At 41.4% G+C, this 19543-nt stretch overlaps 1 protein-coding gene across 1 annotated transcript; it reads right to left on the bottom strand.

Moving 5' to 3' along the window:
• Nucleotides 1-5379: 5379 nt before the first annotated feature.
• Nucleotides 5380-9761, bottom strand: LOC128139933 (UPF0500 protein C1orf216 homolog). Its single transcript, XM_052783123.1, has 2 exons — nt 9674-9761; nt 5380-9089 (listed from the first exon to the last, which is right to left on the bottom strand). The coding sequence occupies exon 2, from the start codon at nt 9062-9064 to the stop codon at nt 8261-8263; it is 804 nt and encodes a 267-aa protein (XP_052639083.1). The 5' UTR covers nt 9065-9089; nt 9674-9761; the 3' UTR covers nt 5380-8260.
• Between the last annotated feature and the right edge of the window lie 9782 nt (nt 9762-19543).

The raw sequence follows: 19543 nt of genomic DNA, 5'->3' as shown, positions 1-19543 counted from the left end.
CCGTCTCTGTGTACGAGGTCAGGCGAAGGGAGAGTGTTCTTCTTAATTTCTCCGATGGAAGCACTGCCATGCGTTGCCACAGAGAGCACAGCAGCCATCCAGCTGGAGTCCTGCCTTGCCACTGGGCTAAACTCAACTTTTTTACAGCATGAGAAACAGCACTAATAGGAGAGGCTGAGGCTCTGAGGAGGTGAGAGGCTCCATACCACCTCCCCCAATTTCAATATTTAAAATATTTAATTTAAAATATTTAAAAATTTAAAATATTACAGCAATTCTGACATTCTCTGGGCAAATAGGTAACTTAAATTCAAAACCCATCAGGTAAATATAGGAAAGGAACAGTGCTCTTCCAAGTTCTAACCTCTGTGATGCTGGAAAAGTCGAGAGGCTAGAGCAGCTTCATCCTCTGCATTACAAAAGTTTAGTCGCAATTTCTTTCGTCAGAGAAAATTACTCATGAACATGTGTTACTCATGCATGTAACGCTTATCAGTGCTTTTCAGCAGGCTTACTTCTAATTTTATGTACACCCACCTATCATACCTGTATAAGTAACATCAGGAACATATAGTAATGAAAACAATCATCTGATTATAAATCATCTGGTATCTGAAACAACTTTAGGTATCTTCATGACAAGCAGGAATTACATGTTGCGCCCAGGACTTACTGAGATAATGATACTTTTATATTCTATGGTGCTTGCTATGTGCAAAATAATGCCTGAGATCATTTAAGATCTAACACCACAGCATAAAAGACATCCTTAATTTTATGCTGGTGGCCCACTATAAAACAAAATAACAGCTAGACCAACCTTCCAGGTCCCCTGTGTCGAGCTATTGCTTGCTCTCAGCAAGGCATGGGTACAGATTTGTGAACTTCTCCTGCCGATGGAACCACCTTTGTGTTTTGATACTTTTACTGCTTCTAGTAGAGTCAGCTGCCAAAGTGCTTCTTAGCTGGAGACTGGATTTACAAAAGACTTGGATCGAAATGGCTTCAGTGGGTTTCAGGACAGAATCTAATTTACCTATACGAGTAGTCATTCTGCTGCAAAACCTAGAGAGACCATTCTATACCACAGAATCACGGCTGCTCTCTTTACTGTCTAAATCAAGCTTTCATTTTTCAAATCAACTCTTAGGTCCACGGAGCGAGGAAAGATGAAAGAGAAGGGACTTAATCTCATTGTGTCTTGTATGTTGTTAATTTAGAGGAATACATTTGAAAGTACAAGCAGGCACCAAAAACTACACTGGAAGGAAGGGCATCCGCATGCACTGAAGAATGATGTGAAAGGATAGCAGTAAGTTATATATTCCAGTCCCTAGTTTTAGACTTCCACGTCTGAAGATTTGGACCAGGCCTGTTCTCCTAGTTCCTATTGCATGTGCCTGCCTGCCATGCCAGCAATTGAAATCCGACCTGCCAGCTACAGCTAACCTGGAGGAGACCAAGAACTCTGTTGTGATGCCAGTTTGATTTGAGGAGCTGAGATTTAACAGATAAAAAGTGGAAGAGACGTTCCTCCAACTACTTGTACTTTGAGACAAACCAGAAAAATGAACAACACACAAACCTCGCGTCACTTTCTCTGCGAAGTTTATTTTCAAAACACAAGTATTTAGCTAAAACCATTTCATCCTCTTCAAATTTTAGATACGCCTGGAAGAGAGCTCTCCTATTTGAAGCAGGATGCTCGCAGGATTGTAGAAATGTCTGCTCCAATTAATGGGAACAGAGTTTATATCTGGAGAAAGGCCTACCTCCCTTTGCCCCACTGAATTTCAGGCAAGGTTTTCTAATGCAGTTTGAAGGTTGTTATCAGGCAAGCAACCAGCCTCTTTCCAGAGTGGAGAAATTAACTGATTAAAAGCCCTGCTAGTGTCATGATTCTGTATACCCAATTCTATTCTTACTGGGCATACTGCTTGCCAAAATACTGTCTAGTTAGGTCCAGATGTTCAGGCTTCCCTGTCCTTACACCCATTTGTACAGGCATCCATTAATTTTGAGACAATGTTACTTTGCCAACACCTTATATAGGGGAATTGGAAAAATGGAAAACAGCCCCTACTAAACTTGGTGATTCATCTAAACAAGTTTTGTTTCAGTAAAGCAAAATTTGTACCAGTCTGCATCCCAATTCCCTCAGACAAATCTGCCATGATTTGTAATTACATTATTATTTTAAATTAATCCATCCGTGAATTACAGTTGTCTTTTGTTTATTCACTTGTTTAGACTGGTCTAAAAATATGAGCAAAGCTTTCAGCCATTTATAATAAAAGCAAAATGACTAAAAAGACCTACTTTTTTTTTAGTTTGCATTAATGAGTTCATCCCAAAATATATATGCAATAATATAGGAAATTAAGTTATAAATGTAGGGATGTGCTCCGAGTCACCATGAAAATCTGCATGCAAATGCATAATAATCACAAATCTACATTATTACAATATTAAAAAATACCTACAATTAAATTATCATGTGGAAATAATCATAATGTTATTGGAAACTCAATTATTGTGGCAACCCTTGTTGGGGAATTAGCAGGCTATGGCAAAGGCAAGTCAGACCTGAATTCATCAAATATATATTATCACAATATTACATGTTCACTTCGATTCCATGCAAAGACAAACATCCTCACTCACTAGTATCTGCTCGATGCATTTGTATTATTCATGAACAACTCTGTGATCTATTATACATACAAAACTGATTGTACGCTGCTTGCCGGAGGCTACAATGCAGAGACACAGAATTAATTTTATTATATACACATGCATGATAATTGTGTAAAATTCGGTCAAATATCAAACTCTGCTCCTGTGCTCCATTATTTTACTTTCCAAAAAGAGGTCTAAGGTCAGCAGCAATTTCTCTTTGGCGACAGTGAAACTCTTTGTCATTTAGAGTAGAAAGTTCCTGGGTACTAATGAGCCTGGAGCTGTGATGAATGGTCACACATTCCCTTTCCTTTCCAACCCCCACCCATCAAAGGGAAAATGTAACTTTTATTGAGATTCTCAAGAATTCCTTGCCTCTCATGCACACAGAAGTCACTTTGCGCTGTGGACTTAGAGGCTTGATTTGTCAGAGATGGAGGCAACTTTTTTGTTTGTTTTGAAGACTTGGCTAATAATTGTGTGAGAGGATGATCAATACAATTAAGGAAGCTTGTTTGCAGCTGTACTTTTATTCCTGTAGGAACTGCTGTTATTTTCAAGATGTTTAAGTAAACCCTCCAGAAGTGTTTTCACAGACCCATCTTCCCTGCTACAAGTTTTCATTAAAAACAAACAACTACCTCCCCCTTTCTTCAATAGCACAAGAGACTGATAGGAAGGCCTTTTTCCTCTTCTCTCAAATCTCCCAAAAGTTTTGCCGGAAAGACAAAGATTAGAACCATCCAAGAAATTAGTAATTGTTTGAAGACACAGGGAGATAGAAACACATGACACTTGAGAAGGGACCTGAACAAGGTGCACCACCTCAAAGTCCTGGTCTGGATTCAAATGTCATTGAAAGTCAGCAGGACACTCAACTTCAACATGTTTCAGTTTAGGTAAAAGCCAGGCCTAGGGGGGTAAGCGGTAGTTGCAAATTTTGGCAACAATAACTACTGTCACTCAGCTTCAGAGATGGGTATCAACTCCCACGTCCTGGAGTTACACGAACGCCCCTTAGCACGCATCTATCCCAATGATCCAAAAGACTTGGTTTGGGAATGAGAAAAAGAAAAAGGTCATCTTTAACTGAGCAAAAAACCTGTCCAGTGTGCCATTCTCCATGCTGCATTAAATCAAATCCTGAAGCATCTTTCCTTGTAGTTCCATTCACTCCCACTCTCCATCCACCATCCAGGCTTTTGGCTATCACACTCGTCTGAACCTTTAAGACTGAGCAACATTTACTCCTTGCCTGGTGCGTTCGGAGTAGGCTCCCATTCAAGCATATCCCAAACCCGTTCCTGCATCACTGCGCTGCTTTCAACAGTCATAAGCAAAAGGTGCACTCCAAAGCACTTATATTCTAGACTCATAACATTTATAGAGATAAACTGTAACAAGGACTCTAAAGGGTTTCTCTAAGTCTACTCATGAGCCAGGGGAGATTTAAACCACCTCATCTTTAAACTCTCTTTTGTATGCTTATGTCATGCCCAGAGTCCATAATTTTCATGGCTTTGAGAGCAATGCAGGGTGACCCGCATTTAGTAGTGCATGGCTCGCAAGTTTACCACAGTATCATAAATTTACTATAAATTGGTAAAATCATCACTGTCCTAATTAAGGAATGTGACAGACACACAAAGTCAGGAAGGAGGAAGCGAACAAATTCCCCAAATAATGCGTGGCTCTATCACAAGAGGTAACAAGTGAACATGTTAAGCTGGGCTGTTTATCTTGGCTGACATACAGCCACCAACAACAGAAACAGCAAAAACACAGCTCTGACCAGTCTCCAGGGCAGCAGTTTAGCTAACTGAAATGCTGGAGGTGCAGAAGAAAAGCCCTTGTGTTAAAGAACATCTCAGTAATGCATTTTGTCACTTAATTGTTTATAACTCCATTCTGTTAAGATTTCTGGGTTTAGGTAGACACAAGCTACACCTTTTTTAGCGATAGCAACGACTCCAAGGGAGCTGGCACCTTATAAACATCCCACTTTTCCATGGTAAACCCATGATTATTTTCTGCCATTTCAGACTGGCAATTAGGTGAGCACCAGGACCTTAAGGCTCAAGCAGCATCATTTAACTTCAACCTTTGCTGCAAAAGTAAGTAACATAAGCTGTCAGGTCGCAGAGACAATTTCTCCTGCAGATCATTAGCTTGACAGGCTCTGGCAGGCAGTAAGATAATGGGGAGAAAGGCCCTACCAAAGCTACTTACTTTGTCATCGTTACCCAAGACCTGTAAGTTCTTACATACATACATGAAATTTCAGTAATTCAAGCTTGTACCTCTCGCTAGCACTAAACCCATGTGGTTTGAGTTCAGATAAAAACACAGATTTTAAGAAATTTAGTTGAACCTCATCCAAACTACCAAACCTCGTAACCACATGAGGAGATCGAACAATTTGAGAGAACACACTTTTATTAAACCTGAAATTGTTGCTCTGCCTAAAACCACCTTCATGGGTTACTCATGGCATTCTGGCACTTTCCCACTGGCCTTCAACTGCTAAAACACACAAAAACATACAAGGAAAACAACATTGCTGTTAAGCCACATTTTCCAAGCTTGTAAAATAAACTCATTTTAAAAATCATGTAGCTTTTAATTGGTTTGCCCAACTCCAGTTATTAGTAGCCACACTGGAACCACAAGCTAAACAGCAAATTGTTGCAAAGACTGATATTATTTCCTCAGTTAACATTTATTTTGCATGTATCCATAAAGCACTACATGGAAAGAGTATGCACACACAGAATGAGTCTTGGCTTCATTTTCTTGCCAGCTATCAGACAACATTGCTCATGCACAAATCTTTTGGTATTTAATATTCATAGTGCAGAAGCATCTACTGATCCCAATTAGGATCAAGAAATTTTATGAGAGGTGTTGTACAAACAAAGATTGTCACAGTTCTGCCACAAAGCACTTAGTTGGACACATTGACATCTTGACTATTGCTGCATTTTGTATTATGCGAGAAGTATTTTTTAACATTATTCTAGTCACCCTTAAATGCAAATATGACACTACAGGTAGCTCTACGCAGTAACGGAGGGCATTCCGCTTCTCACAACAAATGCAGGACAATACTTCAGCAGCTACCGAGGCAAAATAGCTACTTTGTCTTACCAGGGTTTTTTTAATATTTTTGTGCATATATTTTATTTCAGTGGAACATTCAGTGACATGATACTATTATTCAAGCTGAATCTAATTTAGAAGATAACTCTTTTTCAAACAAAAAGTTGGCCAAAATTAACTAAAATATACATTTTGACAGTCTTCCTAATGGGAACAATTTTATATTTGATTTCAAAATTCAGTAGTATTTTTGAAAGATGTGTCCCTTCTCCAACACTTCTTTCCTCAAGAGAAATGACGTAATAGTGGTTTGCTTGCCTTTTGGTTTAACAGAACACTTAATCTCACTCTTAACCAATGACAAAAATGCTTTTCTAGTTCATAAAGTACAAATAAATAAGAAAAAAAAAATCAAATCTTTGCATAGCCTTATTAGCCATGATCAACCTTCCTTCTTGGGGGGCATACTAAGACAGAACAGGTTACCTCTGAGGTCAGTTTAGTATTTAAGCATTCTTTGGGAAACCTGCATTACTGACAGAGAACAGTTTTCCCAAGGCTGAGCAGAGAGCTGGATGGGATCAGAGCTCAGGAGTAATGTCTCCTAGTCACGTGCGATCCCCAGCTCTCTTCTGCAGCCCACTAAAGGCCCCTGGCAACCCGAATCCCCCAAATGAGGCAGCAGAGGATGCTTCTTCAAATATCTCCTTGATGCCAAGGATGTTTCTATGGTAATTCTGCATTCAAAGTTACAGGCTCGTGCTGCGTGAGAGGCTACACCAGGGCCCAAGGAGATGAATGAACATATCTAAGGTTGTGCATACCCAGGGGGCTTCCATAATTTTGGGTGCGCAGAAATACAAAGGCGGAATAATGGCAATGTTGTGCTGCACTTCAATTGTTGAATTACTTCAATACCTTGCTCACAGATGTGTGCATGTGAATCTAATCAACCAAACTCCTCACAGACAGCAGAGATTATTTTGAGATATTATTCCTGCTTCTGCTACAGAAAAAGAAGCACCAGCCTTTCATAACCTCTTGTGTATAGGGATGTGTGTGTGCATGCGTGCACAAACACATACCCTCTCTCTATACACACACAAAAAAAAGCTGAGGATGAAAAGTTTCCTATATATAGCACATTATTCTCAGAAAGATAGGACTTCTAATAATGGACTCACCTTTTCATGAGGGAAAAACACACCAAAAACCTGTTTGATTTTTCGTCTACCTAAACATTTACAAAAAAAAACCCCCAACAAACAAACCAACAGGGGAAAAGGAAAGGTGGCACTATCAGAAATAAATATCTGAAGAAAATGAGATTTTTCCATATCACTTTAAGTCCTAGAAAAGGAAGCTTTTCAGTATCTTTTCTTCTTGAACCATTTTTTGCTTCAGATCCTAAAGCAGCACATTCAACTATTCAATTTGCTGTTCAATAATAGGGACTCGCATTGTCTTTTAAATGCATACAAAAAAGTTGCATCTTTTTGCTTTCATTTTCCCTGTGTGTTTGTTGCATACTGACATCAAATTCCCTGCAGGCATCCTAACCTCAAAATTGGAGAAACAGTGCTCTAGGGTTTTCCACATGTCTAATACACCTGGATAAAAAGTGCTAATTGTCACCAACTTCCATTAAATGACAGCAGTAAGGCACAAAATATGCTTGATTTGCAGACGCTAGTGCCACTGGGAGTTAGCAGCAGATTAATAATTGTGCAGACCTCGAACATTCCCCTGGCACTGCCAGTCTGGGTTTCCAATGTAACGCCAGATTATGAGGCCTTTCTTTTTAGCTTGCTTTCCTAAGGAAATAAGGCTGGGGCAGTTGCACTGTCTCCCTGTGCATGTGTTTGACTGTCCTACCTTCCCACAATAATTTCTGGTCAATCTGAATACATTTTATAGGAGGGTAGAGGTCACAAATGTACAACGGCCTTAGCAGTTCTGTGAAAAACAGGCAGCTAGGTAGATATAATCAAGCCTGAGCTTAAGTGTTTCAAACATCCTGGCTTTCTTGATTCATGTATTCTTGTGGACAAATGACCCTTAATTTTGCTCAAGTTTTGTTAGCGCTGAAAGTAGAAGGGAGATGTGCTGTGTCACATATTCAGCAGGCAGCAACTCTTGCATCTGACCACCTTTACAGATCAGGTGTCAGACTAGGTTCCCAGTTGTGGGTTTTTTTTTTTCTTTTTGCAAACCTACATGCCAAAAATCCTATTTCAGCTCCATCAGGAGGCAGCTTCTTGCACAGGAACAATCATGCTCCGGCTTCCTCCAGGTAAATTCAGGAGCCAACACTGTACCTTCTCCTTTCTTCTTGCTCTGCTGCTGCTGCTGCTGTTTCCTCTCTGCTCTCGGCGCAGGTGGGCACGTACTCTTGGGTAGGAGAACACCACCCCTATGGCATGCAAGCTTACCGACAGCTCCGGTGGCATTGCAAAGCTCATTTCTGCATGCAGCAACACGATTACGGCAAAGGTGAGGGCGAGGTTGAGCGAATGTGTTTCAACACTTCTTTCTTGGTATTTATTACCGTGCCGTAGCATTCCTGCAATCTGGCCTGCTGCTGCTCCAGCTGCTTATGCAAGCTCCTGATCGAGCGCAACAGCAGAAGCCGTCGGTACATAGCTAGCTGGAGCCGGTACTTCTCCTTTTCCTCCTTTTTCTTATTTTCCAAGGTCTCCCTTACTTTTGCGGTCTTTGTCCAAATCGCCTGGCCCAGACTAGAAGGGGCCGTGTCGCCCTTGGCTCCGCTCCCTGCCTGCTGCGTGTGGCAGCCCCCGGGCTTGGTCCCGGGCAGGGCAGTGACAGCCTGCGGGGGCTGGCTGGCCCCGCCAGGCACCCTTGGGACCTGTGGCACCTCCAAACTGGTGTCACCCTCACAGCAGGGGCCTTCGGAGCACAGGGAGGCGATACCCACAGGCTGCAGGTTATCGACAGCCGCAGAGTACGACGAGCCACCTAACGATGCATTTACAGCTGTCGGGCGATGCTCAGCCAACCCAGAGGCTGTCCTCTGTGCCTGGCCACCACTAACCATCTCTGGGCCAGTCAGGGCTTTTGCCTGGGCCACGGCCTTGCTGGAGAGGATGGACAGTCTTTCTGGCACTGCTGAGCTTCCCTTGTCTTCATTAAGGCTGGCTAATGAAGGGCTGGCAGAGCAACCAGGGGATGCCGTTACAGCATCGTGATTCGGAAACGGGTCTTCATCATCGTTGTTATTTTGGCTCTCCTCTTCATGTCTTGGTATTACACCTACCGTCTCAGCCATTTATTGCATGAGCTACAGAAACTTTCTGTGGACAAAGAGGAAGCAAGAGGATTTCATTTCCACATACACACAGAGAGAAGCCCAGTGCAGAGTGACATTTGAAGAAAGAACCTCTCTTTATATTTAAGCAATGGACCTATTACTTTTCTAATAAAGCACAACCCTTGGGTCACTTCAGGCCATTTCTTGTGATTTGCATTAGGTGTTCTTCGAGACACAACATTAATCCAATAATAATTAAAATGATATACTGTACTATTAACATTCTCAAATCTTTAAAGGCAAGTGATCTATCCCCGCAGCACTAGCTGTGCTGACTAATTAAACAGAATACAGTGTAAATGGGCATTGTAAGCACTTCTCCCATTTAAGAACACAGCTCTAACAAGTCTAGTTTGTAGAGATGGGCAGGTTATCAGGATTGATCAGCTTTAAAGGGAGGTGGATGTGCCACAAACAGCAGGTTGCATTTAAACGCCCTCTCCAAGATTAATCTGCCTGCTACCAGTTTGTTTACAAGGTTGCCTTTCCCCCTCCTATTAATTCTAACAGTAAAGCTATATTAGCACCACGCTAGCCATAGACAGGAAAAAGAAACCAAACACTTACCGAGCTTACTGGGGGAAAGGAAAAGAGTTACAGTGCATTGTGTCTGTGTATCATGTTTTCTTGAGTGTGAGTCAGCACTATCTGGAACAGAAACATCACCGTGCCAGAGCAGGAGCAGCAACAGCATTACGCTGTTCCACCCAGCAACAACACAGTCAGTCCCAATCACAGAGGAGTGCAGGGCTGGTTTCTTCCCCCACAATGGATATTCCTCCCTGGCATCCAGCTTTTGTGTCATCTTTGAGCACCAAAATGAAAACCAGGGTTGGATGACACTTCTTTTCCCACCCCAAAAACAAACATACCCGATTCACTCATTCTATAGGGGGACAGTATGTATGGCCCTTCCCGTCCCTGCCAGTCAGCAAGGAGCTAACACAGCACCAAAAAGAGGGTGAGGCATTCTGGACTCCAGTGTACACATCTTCCTTCAGAGAAAATAAGCTTAGATAAACTTTAGCTGCATGAACAAGCTAAACCCCAAAATGAAACAGGCATTCAGCACCAACCGAACGCTAACCATAAAGGCAGGCAGAAGCTGTAGATTTAAGTGTTTAATGTACAGCCACGTTTAATTATGCTGGCCTAATCTTTAAGGAGCAGCTCTACATCCAGCTAAGGTATCCCACAGAACAATAAACTTTATCTGCACCTTTGATGTTCAGAAAAGCTACCTTCAGCAGCATCTCGTGCTTCCAATGCCAGGAACAAAATTCACAAATCATCTATCTGCATCTACTTCAGTCAATTTACTGCAGGGCTTCAGTTGCCCGAAGACTTTATCTACTCCATTCTGCTAATATAAATAGAAGAAAGAACCAATCCAAAATAATATCTAGAGTCTTCCTGGAGCTGGAAAAGAATGAAGGTAGATCCTATCTCCACTTCTACATGTGCTGCAATACAGATAATAATTTCTTATTTTTCATTTGTACTGACTATCCTTCGTTCCGATTAATCTGTTAGGATATACTTCCAACCTTGAACACATGAAGCCTGGTTAACATAAATTCAGATTTGTACCCCGAGGTCTAACTTAAATGTATTTTTTGGTGCAAGAGATACTTTGCACTGAACTGGTAAAATGAACTAAACCTGCTGTGTTTATGTGCCAGATCATGCTGCAGATTATATAAATAATACTAGGAAGAGATTAGTATCTAGTGAGTTAATACACTCTGCAAGTTTATATCTTGGTGATTCCCATTTATCTGAATCACAAGTTACGGTAATTGAAGAATATGGAATTCAGGTAACAGGGATTTTACTGTATTACACACTGAAAAGGTTCATTGTAATACAGCATTATGAAGAGAATCTCTTAGTTTTGTCTCCTCTCCTCTCTAAAGCACTGCAGGCATTATCTTCCCGCTACAAAGAGGACAGCAGATGGGTGCTAGGTAGTACACGGTCTCCAGCTATGTCAATACTTTTCTATCAGCAATAGTATTCTGTTCCTCACTTCTACCTTTGTAGCAATCTGCTGCAAAATAACTATTTTCTAATAATCTAACAGAGCATGAAAAAACAAAGGTGGGGTGGGTGGGGTTTTTTTTTGGGGGGGGGGAAGTTGTGAGTTGTTTTGTTGTTTGTTTTTGTTTTAAAAGCTCCCTGCAGCTTTAATTTTTTCAGCAAACTTTTAACAGGCAGTGTTGTTTGAAGGGATGGGGAAGGGGACAAAAAAGTGGGTTTGCACACCAAGTTAGTTTAATCAAAAATAATATTAAATGTTTTATAGGTGTGGATCTGGATGGAATAAATAGCATCTGATACAATCAACAATAAAACTACAAGCAATTAAAACTCATTGAGCTAGATGGCTTTTCATACAATACTATGACTTCAGCTGTAAACTATTAAGCTTAATAGCAAAAAGTAGTCAGTCCATTGGACATTTGGATTCAGCAAAATAGAAATAGCATAAAAGACACGTATTTATTATGGCTAAAATGCAAGTGCCATCTATGGCTAGGGCTGCATGCATGTTTCTGTTATTAGCCTCCCTTCCATTGTTCACAACTTCCTAAAATCTCACCTAGAGCATCAGATGGAAATTTTCCAGATTCAGTTTCTGCCTGAAGGTGAATATATACTGAACACTTTGGCCAAAAAGATTGAGACGCTTGAGTACAAAAGCAGGAACAAAACCAGTCTTATGGCTGGGAAGACTTATGGAAACCTTTCAGGAGAAAGGCCTCTTGTGTAATTGACAGACTGGGGAACAGGGAACAAGACCACAGCTCATTTCAAATGGAAACATGTAAATTCTTGTTCTGAGATGATACAACAATCATCTCCCCCCCCCGGCCCCGAGACTGTAACCTTCACAAAGTGACTCCTACAGTTTAGCTCCCTTTATTTGCAATTCAACAGTTTAATAAAGAGACCTGAAAAGACCTTACGTTAGTTTCTTCTGCAAGAGGCACGTTGTGCCATTTCCCTGGTGAAGAAACACTTTGAGAAGAGTTTGCTGTTCCCCTGGAGAACCTGTTGCAGGCAGACTCTGTTCAATGCTTCTTGCTCACTCCTGGACTTGTTTTCCTATTTGTGGGAACCTTTCCAGGCAGAAGCTGCTTCAGATTTCACGGTGAATACATCTGTCAGTCCAACACACTAAGAATTTCAGGTAGGAAAAATGAAGGCAAAGACACCTCCAGTTGAGGGTCATTGCATTTTATTACCACCCACTCACAGGTAGATGCGACTGCGGCAGTTTCAGAGCCACCTTCAAACTGTCAGTCTTGCACACCCCTGCAAGGTCTATGCCAGCAGAGGTTTTTAGTCCATCGCCCTCCTTCAGATATTAGCTGCAAGAGGTACTTGACAACCTACAGGCTCACAGCTGTAAGTACGTGCTGAAATCTCTGTGCTTGCAGGCGTATGGAATAAGGGCTTAGCCATCACTGTTGCCTCTCGCATGGTAGCAGGAAAGAAACGGTCACAGGGGAGTCCCTGCAGATAGTCATGACAACTATTTCTCCTTTCTCTTCCAATTATAATGCCCTTCTCGAGCATGGACAGATGTGAGGACAGGAAGGTGCTTGGTCTTATTTTTTTTATTAAGTACAAATGTTTTACTGAAGTTCAAAGCGTAACAGCCAAACACATTTACGAACAGCGTCAGAAGGTGATAAGCATTGGCGAAGATATGCCATTATAAGACCGCGGCCGGGGAAGCTATGTTGTTTTGTATTTGAGTTTGGGGAATACTTTTAACAAAGTAGTAAAAAATATCCTATTACACAGTAGTGTAATTCCATATTTTATATTAATTGCTCTGAAAGATCAAAAGCCATATTCTGTCTGTTAATGTACACACTCACATGGCCTCCTATGAAATCAATGAGATCCACATGTGTGCATCTGAGGCCTGAATTTTTCCCCAAAGATTCTTTAAAATCCTTTTACAGGGCAGTAAGTCATAGAATAAAGTCGTATGTTCCCTTTCTTCTGCCTCCTTACCCAAACCAGACATGAGTTATTACAGGCTGCTCTGCATTACGCTGGATGGTAACGGTACCCTGAGGGGCCACTGCCCAGCCAGGGATTGCCATCATTCTGCCCCCATGCTCGTCCACACCTAGGCATTTCTGCAATCCTTTTACACCAGCAGAGAAATAAGAAATGGAGCCCAGCTCCATGTGCGGCCCACTGATGATATCAAGAAGTGCTCTAGATATTTCAGTGGCAGGAAAAAGCACGAGGGGACATCTCAATGACTTAATTTCCTTCTGTCCAAAAGCATCTGTACAGAGCTGCAGTGCAATCATGTGTGCAGATAACCTGGAAGCTTTTAAGAAAAAGCAGAGTGGATACATGATTTTACCGGTGGGGAAAGGTTCAATGGCTTCAACCATGAAAATCCAGGGATTCCAGTACACCGTCTTTATATTAAGGGTAAAAAACATTGAAACAATCTGCCATGACTGGCAAAAATGAGCAGGCTTGCTGCCAGTCTCAACAGAACTGCCTGTCAGAGGTGCAAATCTCTGAAGGAGTAGCTCAGACTGCATTGAGACTAAGGTTGAGTTGAGCTTGCAAGCTTCGAAATCTCAAGACTGCAGGTGCCAAAGTGACCCAAACACTAGGAAGGGCTTGATGACAGCTCTCACTGCAATATTTTAGCAACTCTACTCCTAACCCTGCTTGGGCTTAAATATTCCCAGGGACACAAAATGAAAAAATATTATTTATATGGCTTTATAAAGGTATTTTAAAAGTGGAATGTTTTGATTTTTCCTCAAGGCAGCAGCTGTTCTCCCTACCATTTATGTGGAAAGCATTAGCTTATGATTTGAATCGCCGTTCACTGAGTAAAAGAATAACAGCATCATTGCCTAAACCAGTTTATAGTCTAACTCCACATTCCTGCCATCTGATCCACAGAGCCACGGTTTTGTGCTGAAACAGCCACAAAGAACTTTCTAAAGTCTTGTTGTGAACTCAGGGATCTACTTCAGCTCACACAATAAGCATTTAAGATTGGCACAGAGGCCAAGGTGGAATGGACAACCCATGGGTACACATAGCTGGGCTTTTGTTTGATTTTTCTCCCATCCGGGCAGACCGATCTGTGCTGGGCAGAGCCAACGGGCATTAAATGGGCTGGCACATTTCAATGCAGAGCAAACTCTTTGCATTTCTAGAGTGGGTTAAGAATGCTTCGCAATTGATAAACAAAGGAGGAAGGCTTGCATGGCCAGGGCGTCTGCAGCATATGCTCTACAAACTAGGGGGACGGGGACGGCGCAAATAGGAATCTTTAGAGTGACCTAAAAACCCCATGAATCTTGAGAACTGCCAGTTTACCCCATTTACTGTTTCTTCTTCTAATGGAGAGAATATGCTTGTCTATAATTCATTACAATTGTACTGAAAAGGAAAATCTGATTATACACTGAAAAAATGATGGATTGCAAAAAATAGCTTCCCTTAAGTGTTAAGGGGAAAGGAAATTCTAAAATATCAAACGTTTCATTATTTTTTTTCCATAATAAAGAAACGATTGTGGTTTATGGTAGCAAAATTAAAGGTGACCTTCTTCAGTGTGATGCTCCTGCCTCTATTTTTTTAATCTTAATTTTGCAGTGTGCCTGTCATTTTGTTCAGAAAAAAATGAAGTGTGGGAGGCAGAAAGAAAAAAAATGCAAAAGAATTTAAAGTAGGAAGATCATGTAACCTGAGATGCTATTACGGCCTTCCTGTGGAGAAGAGACTAAAAAATTCTTCCTGTAGAAAAGATGGTACTTGAAATACATTTGAATAACCACCAGTATTAAAAGATTTAAAAGTGTTGCTCATACATTGCAAGAAGTCCATGCCTGGCAGGTAAATACTGGATTACCCAACCTAGCTGTTAGATTTCAGCTGTGAAAATGAGCATGTAGACAACTCACGTGTCTAGTTACAGTTCACATCCGGTATGCATTGAGAGAAAAATCCTTTCTGCTAAGGAAAATGTAAACAAACTATGTAATTTTTGATAATTGATGCTTATGTTTGCTTTCGTTTTGACACTTGATCATAGCTGACAAACTGATGGCTAGGAAAGAAGAAAACTTTAAGCTGTAAGAATAATAAACAGAGCACTGTGAGAGATGGAAAAAAAAAACCAAAAAAAACCACGCAAGGGAGGAAAACTTCAGGAAGTGGGGCTAAGCCACAAATGGATAGACAAGTAATTATTTTGTGTTTCACCACAACTTAAAATGATCTTACAGACCTTTCCAGAAGCCAAGTGCTTTTTTTTTTTTAAACAACAACATTAAATGCTTTAAAAAGGGTGTGCATTTTCTGCCTTAGGTGTTAAACTAGAATGGTATGAGGTGAGATTATTAAGAAAATTACATTTAATATAAAAATTTTTGTTAAGAAACAGTATCAGATCAAGTGGCTAAAAAAAGGAAAAAAATGGATGCATTCATGCTGTTTGAGCCTAACCATTTCTGCAAATCTTAAATTGACTCATGAGGAGCTAAACTCTACAGATCACTATCAAGGACTGAAAAGACTCCATCTACAAACACCTTCTCAAAAATTCTACTTTCTCAATCAGCATAGCCGACTGCGGTGTCGCCTACATATCAACCCTTGCACAGCACCCAAAGCAATCCAGCTTTACTCACAGTGCCTATGTAGGCTCACCTGCCATCTGTATTGTCCACACACAAACACAGAGTGAAAAAAAACTTTCCTCAAGCTCACCTGAGGCTGAGAAGAAGGTCAGGCTTGCTCATTCCTTAATGCCTTTGAAGCTGCTAACGTGGCTGAGATGGATGAGAGAGAGTAGGATACAAGCCTGTCTGTTAGCAAAAGACACGATCTCAGCAGTATGCGGTGTAATTGATCTACATCTCAGCTACAGCAGTTAACAGACTCCAACGGGAAGAGAAGGCATATGGACCACAGGGTTTGTGGTACTTGACCATGTTCTTACTTTGCAACGTAGGTATTGCTCAGCAACCTGGATTTTTGCAGTCTGCTTCCAGTGGTTAGTACAGATAATTCTTTCACAGCAACAGTTTCATTTTTACATCCAGAGGCTCTTTGCTGAGTGTCTGTCAAAGTCCAATTCATTACTTGCAGAATTATCAGCTAAAACCCTATCACTTTTCTATAAGTAAAATTTTTAAGATATTAGAAAGTAACAGAGAAAAGATAGCTGTATACAATTAATGAAAGATAAGCATTCAAATGTTTGGAGGTTTATTTTAGAGATGTGTATCTACAGATACTTATTTCTTAAAGGAAGAAGAGATATAGAGACCAATTTTTATTTGACTGAACAGAGGACAGGCTAAGAAAGAAGAATCTGAGATACCAATCCCACTGAAGTCTCAGGCTGAACAGAAGAAATAATGCACCCTTCCCAGAAACAGCGAGCATAGTTATTCAGGTTCTGGATGTCAAAATTAGGTAAAGCTTCCTTGTACCACTTAAATTCCCTGCAGCTCTGCCCGCTCAAACCTGGAACTCCTCTTGAACCTCCCTGAGCCCCAGGCAAAGGTCCTGCCAGAACCCCACTGGCACATGTGGTCCCAAATCCTCCTTGTACCCAGAAGGCACTAGCAAGCTGTTATTAACTCCAGTGACACCAGGCCACAATTTTCAGTCATGCTTACAGAGCCTCCTTGAGATCTGCCTGAAGAGCGTTAAAAGAACACAGAGCAAGATCACTGCCAACTATCAATGTATTATTTGCCACCTTGCAAGCTTTCTCCCCATCCTTTCTAAAACCTCCACCAAGGCACGAGTAGCACCACCTTACTGACTCCTGAAGAGATCCCAACACTTAGTGGAGGTATTGTACTAATTAAGATTTTGAGAGCAGTAAGCAAAAACATCGTGTTTGACCTCACACTTGGCAAATCACTCACAGTTCCCTGCTTCCCTTCACAAGATTGTCTAGATAACAACCATTGCCAGTAGGGACCTGAGAAGCAGCAAATAAATAAATAAATGCCTACATACATGAACTCCACTTCCTTAGGCAAAAATAATGAGTCAAATGAGTGAAGGATCTGCTGCTCTCATACGTATGGCAGTTGTACATACACCAACGTGCAAGAAGCCTTCCAGAGACTTCTGTCATTGCTTGGGTAAGCGATAATTCAAATTGCCAGTCTACTGATTTCAAGAACTTGCTTTATTCTCAAGAGAAGGTTGCTGTTTTGTCATTCTAAAAGGGTGGCACGCCTCTGCAGCTTCTTTCAGTATAGGTTGAGGGAATGAGTGCATATCATGTATGCCAGGAGGAGGTGGAATTGGCCAAGCTGAGCAAGTTAAGGCAATCCAAAGCTTTGAGACAGGGGAAAAATAAACCCGTGCGGAAGGACACATAGTACATGTAAGAACAACACCCACACAGACTATCTCAGGTCCTGCTTTCTTGCTTGGAAGAACAAACTCCTCTCTGAACTCTGCTCATTTTCACAGAAAAAGCCACCAAGCTCATTGGACAAAAGCACAAATCGTAAGAGAAGTACAGGGCACCTAATCTAGGAAATTTATCTCATCCTAAAGTGTTTTCAACACAGACAGGAGAAACTACCACTTGGAATAGGCTTCCTTTAACTTCACTTTAAAATGACGTAACTTTCAGATGCTGACTGCACAGTACTGCACCTTAACCACGAGGCACGTATTACCGAGAGAGACTGAAAGCTCAGCCTTAACACAGTTAGAGCAGGAGCTCGTGGTCGGTGGGGAGGGTGATCCTTGCACTGGTATAGCCAATTAGCTTCCAGCAACCACTGTTTTAGGGGTTTCCTGAGCTTGATGCTGCATCTAGATAACTGCATTTAACAGTCGTTGATGGAACAATTTGCCTAATTCCCTTTTGAAGCTGCTTATGCCTTTTGGCTTCTATAACATCCCATGGCAATGAATTCTGCAGTCTAATTTTACATTGCGTGAATAGCATTACCAGCAGAGCAAGCCACACCTTTCCAGGGATTCAGTAACATGCTGACACCATTTTACTTTTGTCTCATTTAATCTCATGAATCATAAGCAATACAATAAAGATTTCTACATCTGTCTGCTTTTTCCCCAAATATGAAAACGCTCTTTTAAAGCAATGGCTATCAATGGGCAAATGACCTGGTATACTTTTGCACAAGACAGTGTACTTCTCACCTAGCTCATGCTACCATAAACCCAAGGCTGGCTAAGGCTATTCAGCAAAGGTGGCAAAAAATGAGGAGTAAATAGTTATTTGCAGAAAGAAATGCAAGGCTGGGATGGGACAGGGAATCCCCTCACTCCTGGAGCAGCCCAAGTAGGAAGCAGTGGAGACTCCCTGGAGGAAAAAAGCTAGGAGAAACCAGCAGGAGTTTTAGAGGGAGGGTGAATGAGAAAAAGAGACTGGGAGAAGGCAAAAAGATGTCTTTACATTTCCACAAGAATTAAACTGGAGAAAGGGGAGCAGGCGGGACAGTGGAGAGGCAGGTTAAAGGATTGTATTCCTGTCGTCGTCAGCAGAGAGCGAGTAGGAAATGTAGGAAACGAGACCTGGACTGCCTCTCTCCCAAGTCTGCTGCCCTAGGCGACTGTTTACTTTGCTTTTGCCCAAGCCAGCGTGAGATGTTATAAAATGAGTTTCCAAAATGCTCTGAGTCACCAGAACATGGATGAGATCTGTGGATTCAAGCCACCTTTCAAGATTATGAATCTCTTCTGAATATCCATTATGCCGATGATATTTAACAAAATCACTGCTGTAATGTGATGCACATGTCAACTTTAAGGATGCAGTCCCTGCTCAGATGGCATCAGCAGAGGGACACGTCAGCATGGTGGATTACCAGAGCAAATGCTTTAGCATGCAAAGTGATGCAATGTGTTTTAACAACAATTGTTCCCTTATGTTTGTTTCTGTGTCAGGTTTGATGGGACTGTCTGCCAGGACAATGCTCAGGATCCTTTGCATTGCTTTGCAGAAGCTGATTATGTGATCAAATGCTTAAAGCACATAAAATCACTTCCACGATTCAATGAGATAGATGTGCCAGAAAAGTCAGTAGGTGTTTGAAATAATTGACGCTAACAGCTAGACCTGGATTTTTCAAAAGAATATGCGTTTTGTTTTGGATTTGTGGGTTTTTTTTGTTGTTGTTGTTGTTTTTTCTTCTTCTTCTAATGCACTATCATATAAACTGCCTAGAAATTCAGCCTTAGCATAATGTTCACATCAAATGAAATTCACCCGTTAAGAAAGAACATACACAGGGTCCTCCCTGAAGTGGAAAAAACATTGTCTTTGTGTAGAGCAGATACCCTGTGAGCCTTCTTACCCTGTGCACGTGCCTAGAACAACACAGCAGACTCCAACGGCATAGTAGAGCTGAGGCTTGTAGGACTGGGAGACTC

Source organism: Harpia harpyja, chromosome 1 (genome assembly GCF_026419915.1).
Source record: "Harpia harpyja isolate bHarHar1 chromosome 1, bHarHar1 primary haplotype, whole genome shotgun sequence".
NCBI classification, from domain to species: Eukaryota; Metazoa; Chordata; class Aves; order Accipitriformes; family Accipitridae; genus Harpia; species Harpia harpyja.
Note: the sequence above shows the minus strand (reverse complement) of the source record. Positions and strands in the feature narration are given on the sequence as shown.

Coding starts and splice junctions, on each gene's coding strand:
- LOC128139933 (XM_052783123.1), bottom strand. CDS start 9,064: ATGGCTGAGACGGTAGGTGTAATACCAAGACATGAAGAGGAGAGCCAA.